The sequence below is a fragment of the Balaenoptera ricei genome, chromosome 6 (assembly GCF_028023285.1).
Source record: "Balaenoptera ricei isolate mBalRic1 chromosome 6, mBalRic1.hap2, whole genome shotgun sequence".
NCBI classification, from domain to species: domain Eukaryota; kingdom Metazoa; phylum Chordata; class Mammalia; order Artiodactyla; family Balaenopteridae; genus Balaenoptera; species Balaenoptera ricei.
In genome coordinates, this window is record NC_082644.1 from 24,225,360 (window position 1) to 24,250,916 (window position 25,557).

Genomic DNA, 25,557 nt, shown 5'->3' on the forward strand with positions numbered 1-25,557 from the left:
GCATGCGCTCCTGTCTTCCGGAGCCGACTGCCCCAACAGATGCCAGGAACCGTGGGAGGACGGCGGTCCGCGTGCCCGAGAGCCCCGCCCCCGTGGGCGTGCACAGGCGTGCAGGCGCGGGGCACACGGGCATCTGGTCCTGCAGCTCTCTGCCAGAGAGGAGAGAGGTGGAGTGTCGGGCACGCTGCGGAGCGTCTCTGGCGACGCTCCTCGCCGGGAACCTTCGTGACGGTCTCTTCTTAAAACCAGCTCTTGTGAGATGTGCACTCCTGATTTTTATACTGCACACGTGAAACCCATGCACTTAGCTACAAATAGTTCTGGAGAGCTCCGCTCTAAGCACAGTAGCCTCAAATTGGGGCAAGTGCTTTCATGCCCTTTGGACTGCAGTTCCTTGGTTCTTGTTTATGCCTTTCAAAAAAGAGTAGGTCCTTTTTCCTAGCAAGCCTGAAGTTTCCGTTAAAGAACAATTCTAGCAAAGAATTCAGACCTGGGAAACACTCTTAAGATACTGTCTCCTGACTCCGTTCCTAGAGTTTTTCCAAACGCATTTACTCTACTAGAATATTTTTTCTCAGTGTATTTAATACATGGAGGTTTTTCAATAAATGTTGATTCACAGGTGTTTCCTTTGTACGGTTTTTTTTTTTTTATAAATAACTTTGAGAGAGAGTGGACAATCTGGGCCAATTTCAGCACAGCAGGTAGTATGGGAACAATTTTACTTTCCCTCCCTCCTTTTTTGTAATCTCTTGCAGACTTTCAGTCGGCATTAAAAACAACAACAACAAAAATAGTAGCGGGATCAACTTACTGACCTGACTTTGTAATACTTCCCAAAGAAACTTCAATCATCAGATCCTCTTTCTGGTCAATTGCAAGATTAGAGCATTTCTCACTCAACAGGATGCCTCTGAAGACCCCTCACATCTAACAGCACTAAGCGCCTCCAAGTGCACAGACTTGAAAACTCCACAAGACACAAACATGGTATCTCTTCGTTTCTTTAATGTTTTGTGATTGAGTGGAAGATGAACTGTCTTCTGAGGCTTGTGATGCATGTCCAGAGTTGTTTTTCTCAGTAGTCAATGCCTGCCCGCAGCCTCTGTGCAGGAATAGTCAGAGATCATGATCCAAAGGACTTTTAGATACTCCCTTCTGTGACTGCTCTTCCCAAATTACATTTGGGCTAATTTGATTATCTCTGTCCCTGGGGTGTAGGATTTTGAAGTATTACAAAAGTGATTGCAGAATTGGGACTGGCTAATTTTTGCACAGTGCAATTTTTGTATCAGTGGCCTTGAGAAGAGTCCTTCAAATACTGTATCAGAATTATGAGTGAGAATCTTGTAAATAATTGGTTGAATGACTGAACAAAGGGAGGAAGCAACAAGGAAGCCTGCCTTTCTCGAGTGCCTGGGTACAATATTTTGCCTCACCATCCCTCTAGTATGAAGTTATTGGTTGAAAATCATATGAGTTTTCCTTCATTGTAAAAGCTCCAGTACTGAGCGATATTCCCAAACTGTTTATTTTTTTCAGTCCCCGACAGGAGTTTCTTTAGATATAAAGTTCATTTAGAAACTTTATGTCTAAAGTTTCTTTAGATATAAAGTTTCACCATGATGTTGCTTGAAATATTCTCACCTTATCTTCTCATCTTCTTCTGAGTCAGTTTTTCCTGACAAGGGGCAAGGAACTTCTTAAGCACCAACAGGAGTCTTTTTCACACTGTGGAACAGTCCTTCTAAACCTCTGTTTCCTTCCCCCACACCCCACAATCAGTTGGAGTTCTACTGCAGCTACAGCAGTGAGAGAATCTCGTCTCGCAAGAGATTTGGTTGCCATCCTCTGAGGTTTTCAGCCTTCATCTCCCTTGACAAGTTTCCTAACAGTCCTCTCTTCTCACAACACAAAACACGAATACTCTTTCATATCATTTTGATAGTGGTAAACTGACTGACATGGATTCTCAATATGAAAATAATAATCAAACAAGTTTTGTAAAAGGAATGCTACCATGATTCCCATGCAGATGGGGCCATATGCAACGATGAGCCTAGATGGTAAAGAGCAAGTGTATGTAATGCAGACAGGAAATTAACAAACTTGTAAGCAGGGCTTGCAGGCTAGGATTTAGATGGAAGTGGGCTTGTCTGAATGGGGATTGGACACTGGTGGATAAACTCTTGGCATTGTGTCAAGGTGCACATCCAGCTCATGGGTAGTAGACTTTTAACACCTAGAAAAACCAGGGCTCTAGGATGTTTAGTCCCTTTAACATAAGGAAAGAGAAGAAGATTTTCTGCCTTCTTGTTCCTTACTTCTATCCTTACCCCTACTAAGCCAAGATGTTCAGTGCTATATGATGGCTCTTCCAAATCCATTTCATCCAAAGAGCCTGCAGATTTTGTGTATGTTTACAGTTGTGTTTTCTGTTGGAGCCAAGGTGCACACTTGAGTCTCATCACTCCAAGTTCTCTTTCTCATAAGGATGAGTAACTGATAATAGCTTAGTATGTTCTGATTTTTTGGTAGTGTTGCCAGATAAAATACAGATTTCGAGTTAAATGTAAATTTCAGATAAACAGGGAAAGAATTTGCAGTAAAACTATGTCCAAAATGTTGCATGGGACAAAGTTGTACTAAAAATGAATTCATTGTTTATGTGAAATTCAAAAGTCAAATTCAGTTAGGCATTTGTTACTTTTCTTTACTAGATCGAGCCACCCTATTCTTTCAGGTGCTTTGAAATTTAAGAGACTAGAAAGTCTTGTTCTAGGAATCTAGTGCAGAAACAGAGGAGCCACGATACCCGTACAAAGACAATCATTGGAAATATCCTCAGATATATTGGAACATATATGAATTTTCAACTAGAAAAAAAATGAAGGCATTTTAAAAAAGAAAACAGATTGCCTTCGTTTTTAGTTGCATGACGTATCTCTGGGAAGATTTTAGTGAAAGAGATAACACTGGTTTCCTCCGGGAAAGAGGATTGGGTTGACAGGGGAAAGAGGTGGGAGGAGGGCTCGCCACTGCATATTCCATTTTGCACAATTTAATTTTGAACCATGAGAAGGTGTTACTCGCTTAAAATATTATACTAAAATCATTTAAAAGGTAAAAAACTAAATGTTTTACAACCATGGAATACTATGAGAAAGACATTTAGTGAATTCTGGTCTTGGACATGGGGGCTGCATGACGGTTTTTTGATGGACGGGGGCTTTCCAGCACAAAGGATCATTAGTAAGGCTGGTCCTGCTGGATGTTGGTTGGAGCACAAGGACCACTCCCTTAGGAGTGATGTACATACAGCAGTCAAAGACACTGGATCTGCTGAGACAATCCTAATTTCAAATACTCAGTTCCATGTGGCCATAAATACCCAAGTGTTTATCAGACTAACAGTTCTGAATTTTGTTCAGAAAGTCTAGTCTCTGTTGAAGTAAGTCAAGAGCCAGGTAGGAAGCAGAGTGTGTTGAGGGACACAAAACTAGGTTGATGGAAAAAGAAGTGAAAGGAAGGGACCGTCAAGTCCAACCTCGGTGCCGTGAATCAAAGAAACAGTCTATAACCTGCGTAAAGAGGCACACGCCAATTGTGTTGCCACTGTGTGAGGTGGAAGGAACTTCCGGTTCTTGCCTACCTGCCAGAGCCCTCGTGGAATGTCTCCCCACCCCCACCCTACCCAGACCCACGTGCCCTCTGCCCCTCCCCCACTGCAGAATGTTTCAGCCACATTCTACTGTTATGACTCAAACGTGCCCCTCCTTCAGTTGGATCCTGAGCGTCTGTTGAAGCAGGTCACTCTCTGGGTCCTGGTCTTGACTTTTCTCATTGAGGCTACCAGGCAGCAGTAGTCCGTGCCCAAGCCTGCAGGATGGCTTCAGAAGGAGGTAAGCCTATAGGCTGGGGGTGTGTTCTCAGAGACCCTGCCATCCCTCACATATTTCGGGTTCACACGTGACACTTCACGGTGGGCACACAGTTGGACTGAAGTAGAGGGAGAGGAGAGCCCTGGACACACGAGGACATTTCACCTGGGGAGACTGGGGAGCCTGAAGGAACCTGAGACTGCACTGGGGAGGAGGGGTCATTGGAGGCGGATCAAGAGGAATTGCCCTGGCTATGGAGAAAGGATGGCAGCAGGCAGGTTGATTCTTTCTAGAAGGGAGACAAGCCACTTAGAAACGTGTGTGTAAGGATATGTGTGATGTCCTGGTGGTGACACAGGGAGGGTCATGAGGAAAGCCTAGACCTGTCTTGTGTTCCTGAGGCACCTGAAGCTTGCCTCACCATATCTTTCTAAGGGATTTGAACAGGAGCATACTGTATCTAAGGGGGCCGTGGGGAGAGATGGTCTTGGTGAGAAAACTATTCAGTGGGGCTGTGTGTGGCCACACCTGCAGTGAAGTGTCCTCTCCGAGAGCTAGGCAGGAGGTTACTCTAACTGCCGCAGCCCACACCTCGTCCACTCCTGCCAGCCCAGAGCTCACTTCTCAGTTCAGGCAACTGTTGCTTGGGATTCAACAGGGGATAGGCAACCGTGTAACTTCAGCCAAGAGAGGGCTCAGGTTCCTGAGTTGTTCTGAATTGTTCTTCCTTTTGTGGAATCGCAGTTCTTCAGACTTACTTCATCTCATCCAGTATCTCATGGTGGACCCTCAGGCTGCCTTGAGAGGAAGAGTTTGTTCATATTTCCTGTCACTCCTTCATGGACAGGGGACAGATGTGGAGTGGGGTTGTTTCGGGTGGAATGTCTGTGAAGGCTGCTTCCTCTTTTAAAGGGGGAAGGAGTGTAGCCCAGGGGCAGGAAGACAATCTTCTGTGTTATTATTACACGTCCTATGACACCTGTTCTGATTAATTAGGTGCACCGTGGTGTGTACCTTGTTCTCCTGAACAGGGATGTGTTCCAGACAATTTGATCGCCATGGCAACTGGCTTATGCCTGCTTCTCAGATTGTCTTTCCGTTATTGGGAGCTGGAAGGGGAAGGACCACAGGCGGTCTGTACTCCCATGACCAATGTAACATGACAATTCCCTGGCCCTTGTTTAATCCTCTGCAGCCATCACTGGCTGTGAAATGACAGAATCTAAGGGACACGTGCCTACTTCTCACACACCACCACCCCCACCCCCGCCTCCTAGGAACAGAACACCTGAGTGATGACAGTGACTCTGGGCACTGGGAAGGGGGTGGCAGGACGTGGCCCATGTTACGTGTCTGCTGTGGGTTGTTCTGAGATGCAGGTGCATTCTGGGCCAATGTTATGGGTTTGTATCGGGATTCCATTAGAGAGATATTTTCCAGCATTTTGTTTTGTTTTGTGAGGCTAGGAAAGAAAGAGGGGATTTCTACTGAGCATCAGGAAAAGGAGGACTGAGGAGGAGGTGGGACCCTAATATTTTACACAATACCTGTCCACAAAGGGCCTTTGGGTGCCTAGAACTTACCTTGGAGAAGGTCCCTACCTGCTAGTACGCCGGCTGAGGGGCATTTCTCACAGAGCAGATGTCCACCCAGTTCCAGGTCTTGGGAGACAGCCTGTGAGGCTTAGGTGCCAGGGGGTGCCTTAGGGAGGCTCTCCAAGTCAGTGCTTGCTGAGGCGATTTCTTCTCGGCAGACAGGGTTCAGGGACCTTGGTGGATGGGCGCGGGGTCACCAGTGGAATAACTCTCAACTGGAGGTCAGGGCATGAAAATCACTTGAAGACATTTGCACGCTGCACAGTTTCCCTTGTCCAAGTGTCCCTGACCTGTGGAGATTTACACTCTGATGCCACAGAAAGCCTCAGTCCCACTTGCCCATTCTCCTCCTCCATTCACTCCTTTCCTTTGCCTCAACAGCATCTCCAGTGCTGGGAACGGATGTGACCATGAACCCCGGTGCCTCCTTGTCTACTTTCACGGCAGTGCCCTTCCCTCCACCCATTCCTGGCGCCCAGCACCGGCCACCCTGGCAGCAGCACTTGCCACCTCCCATCACCCCAGCATTCCCTCCTGGCAGCAGCCTGCTGCTGCCAGCTTTCCCCAGGACGCCTTTGGTGGCTAATGGTGGCCGTGGCCCCAGTGCCCCTGGGGCTTGCAACCTCACTGTCCAAGTCAGGTCACAAGGCAGGCCAGTGGAGGCCCCCCAGACTCAGACCTTTGTCGTTACTCAGGCCTCCCTCAACTGGGGCGCTCCAGGGGCCCTTGGCAGGAGTGCTGCATGTCCTGCCCCCGTATTCTTAGCAACCCCTGTGATGGGGACCGTTGTGACTGCTCCAGCTGTTGGAGTTAGTCAGGCTGGCAAGGGAGGCTGGACCCCAGGCTTTCCTCCTCAAGCTCCACCACCAGCTGCCCAGCTGGCCCCTATCATTCGCCCAGTGAACTATGGGCCATGGCCACATGGCACTTCCAGGGAGGGCCGCCTGGCCACCAACCAGTCCAACGAATCGCAGGATGGCTCCTCTAACACCCAGAGAGAGTACAGTAACTTCCTAAGTGGGCAGCACATCAAGCCCCTGGCCCGGAGATACTTTTGCCTGAGTCGTGATGCAGAAGATTTTTCCTGCTTTCTCATGTGAGTGCACGCTCAGGGGGTCCTGAGCTTATGGGAGCTTTTAGATAAAGAGGAACTGGGGATGGACTCGCACGTTAGGTTTCTAGGGATACTGGAAGGAAGGTGTGAGGGCGAAGTCCATGCTATGAGAGGGCACATTGTCGGTCACATGGGTGGGCCTGCCAGTCCGTGACATCAGGACTGAAATGTGCCCTATCTCAACGGGCCCCACCACCCTGTGAGTCTGGCCAGCTTGCTCTTCCATGATTCTCATGGTAATATGGACTGAAGACTTGCAGTCAGAGAGGGTCGTGGTGTAAGGTGAGGAGCCCAGGAGTGGATGCCGCACTCTCCTGTGGTGCCGTGTCCTTTCATACAGGACTTGAGCGTACATGGCCAGGGGAGGTCACTTCAGAGGAGGGGGAGGAGCGCGGGGCCCAGGAGGGCGCTTTATGCATGCCTCCACTTCGTTGTGGAGAATTCCACGAGGAACAGGGTGATGGTAGAGCTCTCCTAAGGGCGTGGGCTCTCTCCCACTAGAGTTGTGAGCCTGGCAGGCATTTCCATCCTAAACCTCCGGTCCCTGGTAAAAAGGGGACAATTACACTTCACTCAGAGGACTGTGCCGAAGACTCCTTGGGCTAATCTATGAAGTGTTAGCAGATTGCTTGGCACATGCCATGCCTGATTGATGATGATGATTTTTATCATGAAAATGCAGCCTTGAGGAGGAAAAGAGCTCCCCAAGGCACAATGTCCCAGCTCTAGCCTGGGAGTGGATGGTCATCCTTGAGTGAGTGTGAGGCGGTGACAGCAGTGGCCGGGAAGGCTTGTCTTTGCCCTCCCAGACGCCCGCCTCTCACCCTCCTGTTGCTCAGTCATTCTGGGTTGAGTGATGTGTGGTCCACATGGGCGGGTGGGGTCAGGCAGGTGGGGGCTGGGCTGGGCCCGGAGACTGACCCCGAGGGCTTACAGCCCAGTGCTTCGATCCGTGGCCCGCCTGAATCCCACCATGCCGCTGGAGGAGGGACTGCGGAGGGCCGTGCAGGAATGGCGGCGCTTGAGCAACCTTGACCGGATGATCTACTACGAGATGGCGGAAAAGTGAGTCAGCGTCCTGGGCCCAGGGGCTGCGTGGAGGGTGAGGCGAGTGGGTGAGGGCAGGGTCTGGCCGTGGGGGTGCTCATCAGAGAGGACAGAGGAGAAGGGCTGTCACCCAGCACAGGGGCCCCGCAGCCCAGGGGCCCTACTGTCCTCCAGAAACCCCGCCCTCACCTTGAGCGTTTGAGACTTCTGTCCTTCCTCCACCAGGATCTCTGCCTTCCCCTGATTTTGACCTACCCTTGCCTTGACATGAAAGTCTCAGGACGGGGCAGGGTGAAGCTGTGAGTCCAGTAGGGGTCCAACTCCGGCCATATGGGCTGGGCCGGGGAAAGAGCTCCACCCGCCAGCCTGCTGCTTCCTTAGTGGTGGGCGGCTGGCGGCCACTTAACATAGATTTGGGACCACCTCTGCTCATGAAAAGTGCCCTGAGTGGGTACCCTGGCATCCCTGAAGAGGCTGGGGAAGCCAGCTGTCGTCGGCCCAAGGGTCTCCGGCCCTTCCAGTGTTTGCTCCATGGTAATCCCCTTGGTGTAAGAAACAAAAGCAAACAAACGAGCGCCTCTCAGAGGAAGGGAAGGCCTCTCCTCTAAGCTCAGCATCCACATCGTCCAGCCTCTCCTGGGCCCTGTCTCCAGGTCTATGTTCCAGGACTCTCAGTCCTAGCCCAGTGTCCTGGATTCGGGCAAGGACCCCTGTGGGGAACACATGCCTGTTCCAGCCTCTGGCTGTCAGCCCTTCATGTGGTTCTGGATGGGGACGGGGGCATGAGGAGGGTGCCCCCTGGGTCAGCCATGTGTCCCGTTGACCTGGTTCAATTCAGCGACCTGGGTCTATGCTGTTGCATGCCCTCCAGTGCTGGTGAGGCAGGAAGGGTCCCAGATCTTGTTATCACTTCCAGGAGCAGCTCTCTGCTGTGGACAGCACCTCACAGGGCCTTGACGGCCCCAAGGCACATCCTCTCCCAGTGCCTCATTCTTGGCTGCCTCTGTTGGGCTCCAGAACCCAGGCCTTTTTCTCAGGGTGGCCTGTGCCTCCGTCACCCCCCAGGTTCATGGAATTTGCGGCCGAGGAGGAGACGCACATTCAGCATTTGCAGTGGATGCAGTGCGCGCAGGACCTGCCTCCTCCAGCCCCACCGAAGCTAGATCCTCGGGGGCCCCCAGCCCCGAAAGTGCGCCTTCAGCCAGGCACCCAGCTTCCCACTGGAGCTGAAGGCACAGGTAACAGGGGCCTAGGCTTGGCCACCGTCCCCATGTGGATCCTTTTCTTTCAAGACAGGGGCATTGGTCTTTCAACCAAAACAGCCACCGAGGCGGGGTGTGGGGGGGTGGGGTCTCAGCTGCCCCTTGTCACTACGGGGTATTGACTTGGTCAGTTTTGTAACTCCTCTCACACCTCCCTGTCAAAGGACCCCACACGAAGTCTGCCTAAGAAGTGGGCTTGATGGGGAGACCCCTAGAAAATTGGAGGTTCCCCACTTCCTTACTTGTGACTCTCTTAGATGACCCCCTAACCTCCCCTCTCCAACTGTGCATGAGGCTTCAGATGGTCCTGACCCCTCCCACACCCACATCAACGCCCCCCAAACAATGCCCTCACCAACGTGCGCTCGGTGGTCAGGAGGTGGACCGGGAGTCCCTCACCTTCCTTCCCTTCCTCCTGCTCTGCCTCAGCCTGTGCTCCCAGGATGTCCGGCCCCAGGGCCCAGCCCTCGCACCCGAAGCCACACAGATCCCAGCGGACCCCGGAGCCCAAGGCGCCCAAGGAGATTCCCCCTGAGACTGTGAGGGAGTATGTGGACAGGATGGAGGCGCTGGTGGGGCCCGTCCACTCAGCCAGAGGCAAGTCACATGCAGAATGTGGAAAGGACGGAAATGAGCTGAAGCAGGAAGAGGACGACACCTGCTTGGACCCGTGTCTCTTGAGCTACATTGACGAGCTGCGTTCCCGGGAAGACTCTGTCACCAAGGTAGGCTGGGCCTGGAGCCTGGGGTCTACAAGATGCCAGGGCATGGAACTCTCAGCACCCAAGATCTGGGTTCTGCTCAGGCCGATGGGACTTAAGCTCAGCTCCTTGTTCCTGAGCCCGGTGTTAGGGGAGGTTTACGCAGATGTATGTGTGTATATGTTTGTGTCTGTGTGTATGCCTTTGTGTGTCTGTGTATGTGCATCTGTATATGTGCTCTTTTGTGTGTGACTGTGTATGTGCATGTGTGTGTGTGTGTGTGTGTGTGTGTGTGCTGACCATCCCCGCCTTGTGGAGGAGAGTGGGGGTGGGTCTCTGCTTTTCACTTTCCCTCCTGGTCTTCTTGTGTCACAGGCCACTCCTGGCCAAGGATGCTCACAGCCTCTTCTTTCTGTCCCAGGTGGAGGCAGTCATTCACCCTCGATCCCTGGCAGAATTGTTTTCCCCAGACCCACAGCTGGATCTCTTGGCCCTTGCTGAGGAGCTGAAGCAGGAGGAAGGACTCACCCCTGAAGAAGTGAGCCAGGGGAGGGAGAGGGACACTTAGGGAGCCAGGGGACTCCAGGGGAGGGGGGACCCCAGGTGATCCAGGGGACAGGGGAAACCAGGTGGCCCAGGGGAGCCAGAGGAGGGAGGGATCGCAGGTAGAACAGGGGAGACAAGGGACACCCAGGAAGACCAGGGCACGGAGGGACCCCAGCGAGCAGGGGAGAGGTAGGGCCCCAGAACAGGAGGCCCACATGGCTCTGTCCGTCCCTTCCGTGCCTCGGAGGCCTGGCATGGGGAAGGGCCCTCTCTGGGGTGGGTGCAGCGCAGGGTGATAGGAAGGAGAGGATGGGGAGCCGGGAGCGGAGGGAAGGACACACAGCTGGGAATAAGGTGCAGGAGGATGGCAGGAATGCCACCGTGTCTGTATTTGGAGTCTAGTCCTGGGGTCACCCGTCCCCTCCTCCCCCCCCAGGGCCATTGTCCCACTGCCCAGTGCTCCTCCTCTCACACGTGCGAGTGGAGCTGTCACTGTCCTCCTCCCTCCTACCAGCTGGTGCAGAAACAACTCCTGGACTTGAAAGAGGACGACGGTGGGCCGGCAGCCCCGAGCCACAGTGCACCCGGAATGGGCTCAAGTCCATCTGAGTCCCACGCCGGCCAAGATGCCCAGAGGCACGACCAAGACCGCCATCGAGGGGTCAGTGATGAAGCCTGCCCAGCAGAGATTGATTGTGAGGCTCTTCATAGGCCCATCCGAACAGACACTGGCCCGTTCGTGCTCAGAGTCTTTGTTCCCTCTCGAGGACGTCAGGCTGGCAAGGGAGGCTGGACCCCAGGCTTTCCTCCTCAAGCTCCACCACCAGCTGCCCAGCTGACCCCTATCATTCGCCCAGTGAACTCTGGGCCATGGCCACATGGCACTTCCAGGGAGGGCCGCCTGGCCACCAACCAGTCCAACGCCTCGCAGGATGGCTCCTCTAACCCCCAGAGAGAGTACAGTAACTTCCGACGTTGGCAGCACATCAAACCCCTGGCCCTGAGACACTTTCGCCTGAGTCCTGATGCAGAAGCTTTCTCCTGCTTTCTCATGTGAGTGCACGCTCAGGGGGTCCTGAGCTTATGGGAGCTTTTAGATAAAGAGGAACTGGGGATGGACTCGCACGTTAGGTTTCTAGGGATACTGGAAGGAAGGTGTGAGGGCGATGTCCATGCTATGAGAAGGCACGTTGTCGGTCACATGGGTGGGCCTGCCAGTCCGTGACATCAGGACTGAAATGTGCCCTATCTCAACGGGCCCCACCACCCTGTGAGTCTGGCCAGCTTGCTCTTCCATGATTCTCATGGTAATATGGACTGAAGACTTGCAGTCAGAGAGGGTCGTGGTGTAAGGTGAGGAGCCCAGGAGTGGATGCCGCACTCTCCTGTGGTGCCGTGTCCTTTCATACAGGACTTGAGCGTACATGGCCAGGGGAGGTCACTTCAGAGGAGGGGGAGGAGCGCGGGGCCCAGGAGGGCGCTTTATGCATGCCTCCACTTCGTTGTGGAGAATTCCACGAGGAACAGGGTGATGGTAGAGCTCTCCTAAGGGCGTGGGCTCTCTCCCACTAGAGTTGTGAGCCTGGCAGGCATTTCCATCCTAAACCTCCGGTCCCTGGTAAAAAGGGGACAATTACACTTCACTCAGAGGACTGTGCCGAAGACTCCTTGGGCTAATCTATGAAGTGTTAGCAGATTGCTTGGCACATGCCATGCCTGATTGATGATGATGATTTTTATCATGAAAATGCAGCCTTGAGGAGGAAAAGAGCTCCCCAAGGCACAATGTCCCAGCTCTAGCCTGGGAGTGGATGGTCATCCTTGAGTGAGTGTGAGGCGGTGACAGCAGTGGCCGGGAAGGCTTGTCTTTGCCCTCCCAGACGCCCGCCTCTCACCCTCCTGTTGCTCAGTCATTCTGGGTTGAGTGATGTGTGGTCCACATGGGCGGGTGGGGTCAGGCAGGTGGGGGCTGGGCTGGGCCCGGAGACTGACCCCGAGGGCTTACAGCCCAGTGCTTCGATCCGTGGCCCGCCTGAATCCCACCATGCCGCTGGAGGAGGGACTGCGGAGGGCCGTGCAGGAATGGCGGCGCTTGAGCAACCTTGACCGGATGATCCACTACGAGAGGGCGGAAAAGTGAGTCAGCGTCCTGGGCCCAGGGGCTGCGTGGAGGGTGAGGCGAGTGGGTGAGGGCAGGGTCTGGCCGTGGGGGTGCTCATCAGAGAGGACAGAGGAGAAGGGCTGTCACCCAGCACAGGGGCCCCGCAGCCCAGGGGCCCTACTGTCCTCCAGAAACCCCGCCCTCACCTTGAGCGTTTGAGACTTCTGTCCTTCCTCCACCAGGATCTCTGCCTTCCCCTGATTTTGACCTACCCTTGCCTTGACATGAAGGTCTCAGGACGGGGCAGGGTGAAGCTGTGAGTCCAGTAGGGGTCCAACTCCGGCCATATGGGCTGGGCCGGGGAAAGAGCTCCACCCGCCAGCCTGCTGCTTCCTTAGTGGTGGGCGGCTGGCGGCCACTTAACATAGATTTGGGACCACCTCTGCTCATGAAAAGTGCCCTGAGTGGGTACCCTGGCATCCCTGAAGAGGCTGGGGAAGCCAGCTGTCGTCGGCCCAAGGGTCTCCGGCCCTTCCAGTGTTTGCTCCATGGTAATCCCCTTGGTGTAAGAAACAAAAGCAAACAAACGAGCGCCTCTCAGAGGAAGGGAAGGCCTCTCCTCTAAGCTCAGCATCCACATCGTCCAGCCTCTCCTGGGCCCTGTCTCCAGGTCTATGTTCCAGGACTCTCAGTCCTAGCCCAGTGTCCTGGATTCGGGCAAGGACCCCTGTGGGGAACACATGCCTGTTCCAGCCTCTGGCTGTCAGCCCTTCATGTGGTTCTGGATGGGGACGGGGGCATGAGGAGGGTGCCCCCTGGGTCAGCCATGTGTCCCGTTGACCTGGTTCAATTCAGCGACCTGGGTCTATGCTGTTGCATGCCCTCCAGTGCTGGTGAGGCAGGAAGGGTCCCAGATCTTGTTATCACTTCCAGGAGCAGCTCTCTGCTGTGGACAGCACCTCACAGGGCCTTGACGGCCCCAAGGCACATCCTCTCCCAGTGCCTCATTCTTGGCTGCCTCTGTTGGGCTCCAGAACCCAGGCCTTTTTCTCAGGGTGGCCTGTGCCTCCGTCACCCCCCAGGTTCATGGAATTTGCGGCCGAGGAGGAGACGCACATTCAGCATTTGCAGTGGATGCAGTGCGCGCAGGACCTGCCTCCTCCAGCCCCACCGAAGCTAGATCCTCGGGGGCCCCCAGCCCCGAAAGTGCGCCTTCAGCCAGGCACCCAGCTTCCCACTGGAGCTGAAGGCACAGGTAACAGGGGCCTAGGCTTGGCCACCGTCCCCATGTGGATCCTTTTCTTTCAAGACAGGGGCATTGGTCTTTCAACCAAAACAGCCACCGAGGCGGGGTGTGGGGGGGTGGGGTCTCAGCTGCCCCTTGTCACTACGGGGTATTGACTTGGTCAGTTTTGTAACTCCTCTCACACCTCCCTGTCAAAGGACCCCACACGAAGTCTGCCTAAGAAGTGGGCTTGATGGGGAGACCCCTAGAAAATTGGAGGTTCCCCACTTCCTTACTTGTGACTCTCTTAGATGACCCCCTAACCTCCCCTCTCCAACTGTGCATGAGGCTTCAGATGGTCCTGACCCCTCCCACACCCACATCAACGCCCCCCAAACAATGCCCTCACCAACGTGCGCTCGGTGGTCAGGAGGTGGACCGGGAGTCCCTCACCTTCCTTCCCTTCCTCCTGCTCTGCCTCAGCCTGTGCTCCCAGGATGTCCGGCCCCAGGGCCCAGCCCTCGCACCCGAAGCCACACAGATCCCAGCGGACCCCGGAGCCCAAGGCGCCCAAGGAGATTCCCCCTGAGACTGTGAGGGAGTATGTGGACAGGATGGAGGCGCTGGTGGGGCCCGTCCACTCAGCCAGAGGCAAGTCACATGCAGAATGTGGAAAGGACGGAAATGAGCTGAAGCAGGAAGAGGACGACACCTGCTTGGACCCGTGTCTCTTGAGCTACATTGACGAGCTGCGTTCCCGGGAAGACTCTGTCACCAAGGTAGGCTGGGCCTGGAGCCTGGGGTCTACAAGATGCCAGGGCATGGAACTCTCAGCACCCAAGATCTGGGTTCTGCTCAGGCCGATGGGACTTAAGCTCAGCTCCTTGTTCCTGAGCCCGGTGTTAGGGGAGGTTTACGCAGATGTATGTGTGTATATGTTTGTGTCTGTGTGTATGCCTTTGTGTGTCTGTGTATGTGCATCTGTATATGTGCTCTTTTGTGTGTGACTGTGTATGTGCATGTGTGTGTGTGTGTGTGTGTGTGTGTGTGCTGACCATCCCCGCCTTGTGGAGGAGAGTGGGGGTGGGTCTCTGCTTTTCACTTTCCCTCCTGGTCTTCTTGTGTCACAGGCCACTCCTGGCCAAGGATGCTCACAGCCTCTTCTTTCTGTCCCAGGTGGAGGCAGTCATTCACCCTCGATCCCTGGCAGAATTGTTTTCCCCAGACCCACAGCTGGATCTCTTGGCCCTTGCTGAGGAGCTGAAGCAGGAGGAAGGACTCACCCCTGAAGAAGTGAGCCAGGGGAGGGAGAGGGACACTTAGGGAGCCAGGGGACTCCAGGGGAGGGGGGACCCCAGGTGATCCAGGGGACAGGGGAAACCAGGTGGCCCAGGGGAGCCAGAGGAGGGAGGGATCGCAGGTAGAACAGGGGAGACAAGGGACACCCAGGAAGACCAGGGCACGGAGGGACCCCAGCGAGCAGGGGAGAGGTAGGGCCCCAGAACAGGAGGCCCACATGGCTCTGTCCGTCCCTTCCGTGCCTCGGAGGCCTGGCATGGGGAAGGGCCCTCTCTGGGGTGGGTGCAGCGCAGGGTGATAGGAAGGAGAGGATGGGGAGCCGGGAGCGGAGGGAAGGACACACAGCTGGGAATAAGGTGCAGGAGGATGGCAGGAATGCCACCGTGTCTGTATTTGGAGTCTAGTCCTGGGGTCACCCGTCCCCTCCTCCCCCCCCAGGGCCATTGTCCCACTGCCCAGTGCTCCTCCTCTCACACGTGCGAGTGGAGCTGTCACTGTCCTCCTCCCTCCTACCAGCTGGTGCAGAAACAACTCCTGGACTTGAAAGAGGACGACGGTGGGCCGGCAGCCCCGAGCCACAGTGCACCCGGAATGGGCTCAAGTCCATCTGAGTCCCACGCCGGCCAAGATGCCCAGAGGCACGACCAAGACCGCCATCGAGGGGTCAGTGATGAAGCCTGCCCAGCAGAGATTGATTGTGAGGCTCTTCATAGGCCCATCCGAACAGACACTGGCCCGTTCGTGCTCAGAGTCTTTGTTCCCTCTCGAGGACGTCAGGCTGGCAAGGGAGGCTGGACCCCAGGCTTTCCTCCTCAAGCTCCACCACCAGCTGCCCAGCTGGCCCCTATCATTCGCCCAGTGAACTCTGGGCCATGGCCACATGGCACTTCCAGGGAGGGCCGCCTGGCCACCAACCAGTCCAACGCCTCGCAGGATGGCTCCTCTAACCCCCAGAGAGAGTACAGTAACTTCCGACGTTGGCAGCACATCAAACCCCTGGCCCTGAGACACTTTCGCCTGAGTCCTGATGCAGAAGCTTTCTCCTGCTTTCTCATGTGAGTGCACGCTCAGGGGGTCCTGAGCTTATGGGAGCTTTTAGATAAAGAGGAACTGGGGATGGACTCGCACGTTAGGTTTCTAGGGATACTGGAAGGAAGGTGTGAGGGCGATGTCCATGCTATGAGAAGGCACGTTGTCGGTCACATGGGTGGGCCTGCCAGTCCGTGACATCAGGACTGAAATGTGCCCTATCTCAACGGGCCCCACCACCCTGTGAGTCTGGCCAGCTTGCTCTTCCATGATTCTCATGGTAATATGGACTGAAGACTTGCAGTCAGAGAGGGTCGTGGTGTAAGGTGAGGAGCCCAGGAGTGGATGCCGCACTCTCCTGTGGTGCCGTGTCCTTTCATACAGGACTTGAGCGTACATGGCCAGGGGAGGTCACTTCAGAGGAGGGGGAGGAGCGCGGGGCCCAGGAGGGCGCTTTATGCATGCCTCCACTTCGTTGTGGAGAATTCCACGAGGAACAGGGTGATGGTAGAGCTCTCCTAAGGGCGTGGGCTCTCTCCCACTAGAGTTGTGAGCCTGGCAGGCATTTCCATCCTAAACCTCCGGTCCCTGGTAAAAAGGGGACAATTACACTTCACTCAGAGGACTGTGCCGAAGACTCCTTGGGCTAATCTATGAAGTGTTAGCAGATTGCTTGGCACATGCCATGCCTGATTGATGATGATGATTTTTATCATGAAAATGCAGCCTTGAGGAGGAAAAGAGCTCCCCAAGGCACAATGTCCCAGCTCTAGCCTGGGAGTGGATGGTCATCCTTGAGTGAGTGTGAGGCGGTGACAGCAGTGGCCGGGAAGGCTTGTCTTTGCCCTCCCAGACGCCCGCCTCTCACCCTCCTGTTGCTCAGTCATTCTGGGTTGAGTGATGTGTGGTCCACATGGGCGGGTGGGGTCAGGCAGGTGGGGGCTGGGCTGGGCCCGGAGACTGACCCCGAGGGCTTACAGCCCAGTGCTTCGATCCGTGGCCCGCCTGAATCCCACCATGCCGCTGGAGGAGGGACTGCGGAGGGCCGTGCAGGAATGGCGGCGCTTGAGCAACCTTGACCGGATGATCTACTACGAGATGGCGGAAAAGTGAGTCAGCGTCCTGGGCCCAGGGGCTGCGTGGAGGGTGAGGCGAGTGGGTGAGGGCAGGGTCTGGCCGTGGGGGTGCTCATCAGAGAGGACAGAGGAGAAGGGCTGTCACCCAGCACAGGGGCCCCGCAGCCCAGGGGCCCTACTGTCCTCCAGAAACCCCGCCCTCACCTTGAGCGTTTGAGACTTCTGTCCTTCCTCCACCAGGATCTCTGCCTTCCCCTGATTTTGACCTACCCTTGCCTTGACATGAAGGTCTCAGGACGGGGCAGGGTGAAGCTGTGAGTCCAGTAGGGGTCCAACTCCGGCCATATGGGCTGGGCCGGGGAAAGAGCTCCACCCGCCAGCCTGCTGCTTCCTTAGTGGTGGGCGGCTGGCGGCCACTTAACATAGATTTGGGACCACCTCTGCTCATGAAAAGTGCCCTGAGTGGGTACCCTGGCATCCCTGAAGAGGCTGGGGAAGCCAGCTGTCGTCGGCCCAAGGGTCTCCGGCCCTTCCAGTGTTTGCTCCATGGTAATCCCCTTGGTGTAAGAAACAAAAGCAAACAAACGAGCGCCTCTCAGAGGAAGGGAAGGCCTCTCCTCTAAGCTCAGCATCCACATCGTCCAGCCTCTCCTGGGCCCTGTCTCCAGGTCTATGTTCCAGGACTCTCAGTCCTAGCCCAGTGTCCTGGATTCGGGCAAGGACCCCTGTGGGGAACACATGCCTGTTCCAGCCTCTGGCTGTCAGCCCTTCATGTGGTTCTGGATGGGGACGGGGGCATGAGGAGGGTGCCCCCTGGGTCAGCCATGTGTCCCGTTGACCTGGTTCAATTCAGCGACCTGGGTCTATGCTGTTGCATGCCCTCCAGTGCTGGTGAGGCAGGAAGGGTCCCAGATCTTGTTATCACTTCCAGGAGCAGCTCTCTGCTGTGGACAGCACCTCACAGGGCCTTGACGGCCCCAAGGCACATCCTCTCCCAGTGCCTCATTCTTGGCTGCCTCTGTTGGGCTCCAGAACCCAGGCCTTTTTCTCAGGGTGGCCTGTGCCTCCGTCACCCCCCAGGTTCATGGAATTTGCGGCCGAGGAGGAGACGCACATTCAGCATTTGCAGTGGATGCAGTGCGCGCAGGACCTGCCTCCTCCAGCCCCACCGAAGCTGGATCCTCGGGGGCCCCCAGCCCCGAAAGTGCGCCTTCAGCCAGGCACCCAGCTTCCCACTGGAGCTGAAGACACAGGTAACAGGGGCCTAGGCTTGGCCACCGTCCCCATGTGGATCCTTTTCTTTCAAGACAGGGGCATTGGTCTTTCAACCAAAACAGCCACCGAGGCGGGGGGTGGGGGGGTGGGGTCTCAGCTGCCCCTTGTCACTACGGGGTATTGACTTGGTCAGTTTTGTAACTCCTCTCACACCTCCCTGTCAAAGGACCCCACACGAAGTCTGCCTAAGAAGTGGGCTTGATGGGGAGACCCCTAGAAAATTGGAGGTTCCCCACTTCCTTACTTGTGACTCTCTTAGATGACCCCCTAACCTCCCCTCTCCAACTGTGCATGAGGCTTCAGATGGTCCTGACCCCTCCCACACCCACATCAACGCCCCCCAAACAATGCCCTCACCAACGTGCGCTCGGTGGTCAGGAGGTGGACCGGGAGTCCCTCACCTTCCTTCCCTTCCTCCTGCTCTGCCTCAGCCTGTGCTCCCAGGATGTCCGGCCCCAGGGCCCAGCCCTCGCACCCGAAGCCACACAGATCCCAGCGGACCCCGGAGCCCAAGGCGCCCAAGGAGATTCCCCCTGAGACTGTGAGGGAGTATGTGGACAGGATGGAGGCGCTGGTGGGGCCCGTCCACTCAGCCAGAGGCAAGTCACATGCAGAATGTGGAAAGGACGGAAATGAGCTGAAGCAGGAAGAGGACGACACCTGCTTGGACCCGTGTCTCTTGAGCTACATTGACGAGCTGCGTTCCCGGGAAGACTCTGTCACCAAGGTAGGCTGGGCCTGGAGCCTGGGGTCTACAAGATGCCAGGGCATGGAACTCTCAGCACCCAAGATCTGGGTTCTGCTCAGGCCGATGGGACTTAAGCTCAGCTCCTTGTTCCTGAGCCCGGTGTTAGGGGAGGTTTACGCAGATGTATGTGTGTATATGTTTGTGTCTGTGTGTATGCCTTTGTGTGTCTGTGTATGTGCATCTGTATATGTGCTCTTTTGTGTGTGACTGTGTATGTGCATGTGTGTGTGTGTGTGTGTGTGTGTGTGTGTGCTGACCATCCCCGCCTTGTGGAGGAGAGTGGGGGTGGGTCTCTGCTTTTCACTTTCCCTCCTGGTCTTCTTGTGTCACAGGCCACTCCTGGCCAAGGATGCTCACAGCCTCTTCTTTCTGTCCCAGGTGGAGGCAGTCATTCACCCTCGATCCCTGGCAGAATTGTTTTCCCCAGACCCACAGCTGGATCTCTTGGCCCTTGCTGAGGAGCTGAAGCAGGAGGAAGGACTCACCCCTGAAGAAGTGAGCCAGGGGAGGGAGAGGGACACTTAGGGAGCCAGGGGACTCCAGGGGAGGGGGGACCCCAGGTGATCCAGGGGACAGGGGAAACCAGGTGGCCCAGGGGAGCCAGAGGAGGGAGGGATCGCAGGTAGAACAGGGGAGACAAGGGACACCCAGGAAGACCAGGGCACGGAGGGACCCCAGCGAGCAGGGGAGAGGTAGGGCCCCAGAACAGGAGGCCCACATGGCTCTGTCCGTCCCTTCCGTGCCTCGGAGGCCTGGCATGGGGAAGGGCCCTCTCTGGGGTGGGTGCAGCGCAGGGTGATAGGAAGGAGAGGATGGGGAGCCGGGAGCGGAGGGAAGGACACACAGCTGGGAATAAGGTGCAGGAGGATGGCAGGAATGCCACCGTGTCTGTATTTGGAGTCTAGTCCTGGGGTCACCCGTCCCCTCCTCCCCCCCCAGGGCCATTGTCCCACTGCCCAGTGCTCCTCCTCTCACACGTGCGAGTGGAGCTGTCACTGTCCTCCTCCCTCCTACCAGCTGGTGCAGAAACAACTCCTGGACTTGAAAGAGGACGACGGTGGGCCGGCAGCCCCGAGCCACAGTGCACCCGGAATGGGCTCAAGTCCATCTGAGTCCCACGCCGGCCAAGATGCCCAGAGGCACGACCAAGACCGCCATCGAGGGGTCAGTGATGAAGCCTGCCCAGCAGAGATTGATTGTGAGGCTCTTCATAGGCCCATCCGAACAGACACTGGCCCGTTCGTGCTCAGAGTCTTTGTTCCCTCTCGAGGACGTCAGGCTGGCAAGGGAGGCTGGACCCCAGGCTTTCCTCCTCAAGCTCCACCACCAGCTGCCCAGCTGACCCCTATCATTCGCCCAGTGAACTCTGGGCCATGGCCACATGGCACTTCCAGGGAGGGCCGCCTGGCCACCAACCAGTCCAACGCCTCGCAGGATGGCTCCTCTAACCCCCAGAGAGAGTACAGTAACTTCCGACGTTGGCAGCACATCAAACCCCTGGCCCTGAGACACTTTCGCCTGAGTCCTGATGCAGAAGCTTTCTCCTGCTTTCTCATGTGAGTGCACGCTCAGGGGGTCCTGAGCTTATGGGAGCTTTTAGATAAAGAGGAACTGGGGATGGACTCGCACGTTAGGTTTCTAGGGATACTGGAAGGAAGGTGTGAGGGCGATGTCCATGCTATGAGAAGGCACGTTGTCGGTCACATGGGTGGGCCTGCCAGTCCGTGACATCAGGACTGAAATGTGCCCTATCTCAACGGGCCCCACCACCCTGTGAGTCTGGCCAGCTTGCTCTTCCATGATTCTCATGGTAATATGGACTGAAGACTTGCAGTCAGAGAGGGTCGTGGTGTAAGGTGAGGAGCCCAGGAGTGGATGCCGCACTCTCCTGTGGTGCCGTGTCCTTTCATACAGGACTTGAGCGTACATGGCCAGGGGAGGTCACTTCAGAGGAGGGGGAGGAGCGCGGGGCCCAGGAGGGCGCTTTATGCATGCCTCCACTTCGTTGTGGAGAATTCCACGAGGAACAGGGTGATGGTAGAGCTCTCCTAAGGGCGTGGGCTCTCTCCCACTAGAGTTGTGAGCCTGGCAGGCATTTCCATCCTAAACCTCCGGTCCCTGGTAAAAAGGGGACAATTACACTTCACTCAGAGGACTGTGCCGAAGACTCCTTGGGCTAATCTATGAAGTGTTAGCAGATTGCTTGGCACATGCCATGCCTGATTGATGATGATGATTTTTATCATGAAAATGCAGCCTTGAGGAGGAAAAGAGCTCCCCAAGGCACAATGTCCCAGCTCTAGCCTGGGAGTGGATGGTCATCCTTGAGTGAGTGTGAGGCGGTGACAGCAGTGGCCGGGAAGGCTTGTCTTTGCCCTCCCAGACGCCCGCCTCTCACCCTCCTGTTGCTCAGTCATTCTGGGTTGAGTGATGTGTGGTCCACATGGGCGGGTGGGGTCAGGCAGGTGGGGGCTGGGCTGGGCCCGGAGACTGACCCCGAGGGCTTACAGCCCAGTGCTTCGATCCGTGGCCCGCCTGAATCCCAACATGCCGCTGGAGGAGGGACTGCGGAGGGCCGTGCAGGAATGGCGGCGCTTGAGCAACCTTGACCGGATGATCTACTACGAGATGGCGGAAAAGTGAGTCAGCGTCCTGGGCCCAGGGGCTGCGTGGAGGGTGAGGCGAGTGGGTGAGGGCAGGGTCTGGCCGTGGGGGTGCTCATCAGAGAGGACAGAGGAGAAGGGCTGTCACCCAGCACAGGGGCCCCGCAGCCCAGGGGCCCTACTGTCCTCCAGAAACCCCGCCCTCACCTTGAGCGTTTGAGACTTCTGTCCTTCCTCCACCAGGATCTCTGCCTTCCCCTGATTTTGACCTACCCTTGCCTTGACATGAAGGTCTCAGGACGGGGCAAGGTGAAGCTGTGAGTCCAGTAGGGGTCCAACTCCGGCCATATGGGCTGGGCCGGGGAAAGAGCTCCACCCGCCAGCCTGCTGCTTCCTTAGTGGTGGGCGGCTGGCGGCCACTTAACATAGATTTGGGACCACCTCTGCTCATGAAAAGTGCCCTGAGTGGGTACCCTGGCATCCCTGAAGAGGCTGGGGAAGCCAGCTGTCGTCGGCCCAAGGGTCTCCGGCCCTTCCAGTGTTTGCTCCATGGTAATCCCCTTGGTGTAAGAAACAAAAGCAAACAAACGAGCGCCTCTCAGAGGAAGGGAAGGCCTCTCCTCTAAGCTCAGCATCCACATCGTCCAGCCTCTCCTGGGCCCTGTCTCCAGGTCTATGTTCCAGGACTCTCAGTCCTAGCCCAGTGTCCTGGATTCGGGCAAGGACCCCTGTGGGGAACACATGCCTGTTCCAGCCTCTGGCTGTCAGCCCTTCATGTGGTTCTGGATGGGGACGGGGGCATGAGGAGGGTGCCCCCTGGGTCAGCCATGTGTCCCGTTGACCTGGTTCAATTCAGCGACCTGGGTCTATGCTGTTGCATGCCCTCCAGTGCTGGTGAGGCAGGAAGGGTCCCAGATCTTGTTATCACTTCCAGGAGCAGCTCTCTGCTGTGGACAGCACCTCACAGGGCCTTGACGGCCCCAAGGCACATCCTCTCCCAGTGCCTCATTCTTGGCTGCCTCTGTTGGGCTCCAGAACCCAGGCCTTTTTCTCAGGGTGGCCTGTGCCTCCGTCACCCCCCAGGTTCATGGAATTTGCGGCCGAGGAGGAGACGCACATTCAGCATTTGCAGTGGATGCAGTGCGCGCAGGACCTGCCTCCTCCAGCCCCACCGAAGCTGGATCCTCGGGGGCCCCCAGCCCCGAAAGTGCGCCTTCAGCCAGGCACCCAGCTTCCCACTGGAGCTGAAGGCACAGGTAACAGGGGCCTAGGCTTGGCCACCGTCCCCATGTGGATCCTTTTCTTTCAAGACAGGGGCATTGGTCTTTCAACCAAAACAGCCACCGAGGCGGGGGGTGGGGGGGTGGGGTCTCAGCTGCCCCTTGTCACTACGGGGTATTGACTTGGTCAGTTTTGTAACTCCTCTCACACCTCCCTGTCAAAGGACCCCACACGAAGTCTGCCTAAGAAGTGGGCTTGATGGGGAGACCCCTAGAAAATTGGAGGTTCCCCACTTCCTTACTTGTGACTCTCTTAGATGACCCCCTAACCTCCCCTCTCCAACTGTGCATGAGGCTTCAGATGGTCCTGACCCCTCCCACACCCACATCAACGCCCCCCAAACAATGCCCTCACCAACGTGCGCTCGGTGGTCAGGAGGTGGACCGGGAGTCCCTCACCTTCCTTCCCTTCCTCCTGCTCTGCCTCAGCCTGTGCTCCCAGGATGTCCGGCCCCAGGGCCCAGCCCTCGCACCCGAAGCCACACAGATCCCAGCGGACCCCGGAGCCCAAGGCGCCCAAGGAGATTCCCCCTGAGACTGTGAGGGAGTATGTGGACAGGATGGAGGCGCTGGTGGGGCCCGTCCACTCAGCCAGAGGCAAGTCACATGCAGAATGTGGAAAGGACGGAAATGAGCTGAAGCAGGAAGAGGACGACACCTGCTTGGACCCGTGTCTCTTGAGCTACATTGACGAGCTGCGTTCCCGGGAAGACTCTGTCACCAAGGTAGGCTGGGCCTGGAGCCTGGGGTCTACAAGATGCCAGGGCATGGAACTCTCAGCACCCAAGATCTGGGTTCTGCTCAGGCCGATGGGACTTAAGCTCAGCTCCTTGTTCCTGAGCCCGGTGTTAGGGGAGGTTTACGCAGATGTATGTGTGTATATGTTTGTGTCTGTGTGTATGCCTTTGTGTGTCTGTGTATGTGCATCTGTATATGTGCTCTTTTGTGTGTGACTGTGTATGTGCATGTGTGTGTGTGTGTGTGTGTGTGTGCTGACCATCCCCGCCTTGTGGAGGAGAGTGGGGGTGGGTCTCTGCTTTTCACTTTCCCTCCTGGTCTTCTTGTGTCACAGGCCACTCCTGGCCAAGGATGCTCACAGCCTCTTCTTTCTGTCCCAGGTGGAGGCAGTCATTCACCCTCGATCCCTGGCAGAATTGTTTTCCCCAGACCCACAGCTGGATCTCTTGGCCCTTGCTGAGGAGCTGAAGCAGGAGGAAGGACTCACCCCTGAAGAAGTGAGCCAGGGGAGGGAGAGGGACACTTAGGGAGCCAGGGGACTCCAGGGGAGGGGGGACCCCAGGTGATCCAGGGGACAGGGGAAACCAGGTGGCCCAGGGGAGCCAGAGGAGGGAGGGATCGCAGGTAGAACAGGGGAGACAAGGGACACCCAGGAAGACCAGGGCACGGAGGGACCCCAGCGAGCAGGGGAGAGGTAGGGCCCCAGAACAGGAGGCCCACATGGCTCTGTCCGTCCCTTCCGTGCCTCGGAGGCCTGGCATGGGGAAGGGCCCTCTCTGGGGTGGGTGCAGCGCAGGGTGATAGGAAGGAGAGGATGGGGAGCCGGGAGCGGAGGGAAGGACACACAGCTGGGAATAAGGTGCAGGAGGATGGCAGGAATGCCACCGTGTCTGTATTTGGAGTCTAGTCCTGGGGTCACCCGTCCCCTCCTCCCCCCCCAGGGCCATTGTCCCACTGCCCAGTGCTCCTCCTCTCACACGTGCGAGTGGAGCTGTCACTGTCCTCCTCCCTCCTACCAGCTGGTGCAGAAACAACTCCTGGACTTGAAAGAGGACGACGGTGGGCCGGCAGCCCCGAGCCACAGTGCACCCGGAATGGGCTCAAGTCCATCTGAGTCCCACGCCGGCCAAGATGCCCAGAGGCACGACCAAGACCGCCATCGAGGGGTCAGTGATGAAGCCTGCCCAGCAGAGATTGATTGTGAGGCTCTTCATAGGCCCATCCGAACAGACACTGGCCCGTTCGTGCTCAGAGTCTTTGTTCCCTCTCGAGGACGTCAGGCTGGCAAGGGAGGCTGGACCCCAGGCTTTCCTCCTCAAGCTCCACCACCAGCTGCCCAGCTGACCCCTATCATTCGCCCAGTGAACTCTGGGCCATGGCCACATGGCACTTCCAGGGAGGGCCGCCTGGCCACCAACCAGTCCAACGCCTCGCAGGATGGCTCCTCTAACACCCAGAGAGAGTACAGTAACTTCCGACGTTGGCAGCGCTTCAAGCCCGTGGCCCGGAGACACTTTCACCTGAGTCCTGATGCAGAAGCTTTCTCCTGCTTTCTCATGTGAGTGCACGCTCAGGGGGTCCTGAGCTTATGGGAGCTTTTAGATAAAGAGGAACTGGGGATGGACTCGCACGTTAGGTTTCTAGGGATACTGGAAGGAAGGTGTGAGGGCGATGTCCATGCTATGAGAGGGCACATTGTCGGTCACATGGGTGGGCCTGCCAGTCCGTGACATCAGGACTGAAATGTGCCCTATCTCAACGGGCCCCACCACCCTGTGAGTCTGGCCAGCTTGCTCTTCCATGATTCTCATGGTAATATGGACTGAAGACTTGCAGTCAGAGAGGGTCGTGGTGTAAGGTGAGGAGCCAAGGAGTGGATGCCGCACTCTCCTGTGGTGCCGTGTCCTTCATACAGGACTTGAGCGTACATGACCAGGGGAGGTCACTTCAGAGGAGGGGGAGGAGCGCGGGGCCCAGGAGGGCGCTTTATGCATGCCTCCACTTCGTTGTGGAGAATTCCACTAGGAACAGGGTGAT

At 56.4% G+C, this 25,557-nt stretch overlaps 1 protein-coding gene across 1 annotated transcript in view; it reads left to right on the plus strand.

Moving 5' to 3' along the window:
* The first annotated feature begins 3,886 nt into the window (after positions 1–3,886).
* LOC132367728 (NUT family member 2F-like) overlaps positions 3,887–25,557 on the plus strand; it is a 30,697-nt gene continuing 9,026 nt past the window's right edge. The window contains exons 1-15 of the mRNA XM_059926312.1: positions 3,887–3,902; positions 5,858–6,572; positions 7,527–7,655; positions 8,703–8,826; positions 9,379–9,624; positions 10,583–10,916; positions 10,962–11,199; positions 16,781–16,909; positions 17,957–18,096; positions 20,152–20,172; positions 20,260–20,455; positions 21,410–21,538; positions 23,240–23,507; positions 24,462–24,795; positions 24,883–25,078. Coding sequence (XP_059782295.1) covers positions 3,887–3,902; positions 5,858–6,572; positions 7,527–7,655; positions 8,703–8,826; positions 9,379–9,624; positions 10,583–10,916; positions 10,962–11,199; positions 16,781–16,909; positions 17,957–18,096; positions 20,152–20,172; positions 20,260–20,455; positions 21,410–21,538; positions 23,240–23,507; positions 24,462–24,795; positions 24,883–25,078 — 3,215 coding nt within the window. The remainder of the gene's footprint in view (positions 3,903–5,857; positions 6,573–7,526; positions 7,656–8,702; positions 8,827–9,378; positions 9,625–10,582; positions 10,917–10,961; positions 11,200–16,780; positions 16,910–17,956; positions 18,097–20,151; positions 20,173–20,259; positions 20,456–21,409; positions 21,539–23,239; positions 23,508–24,461; positions 24,796–24,882; positions 25,079–25,557) is intronic.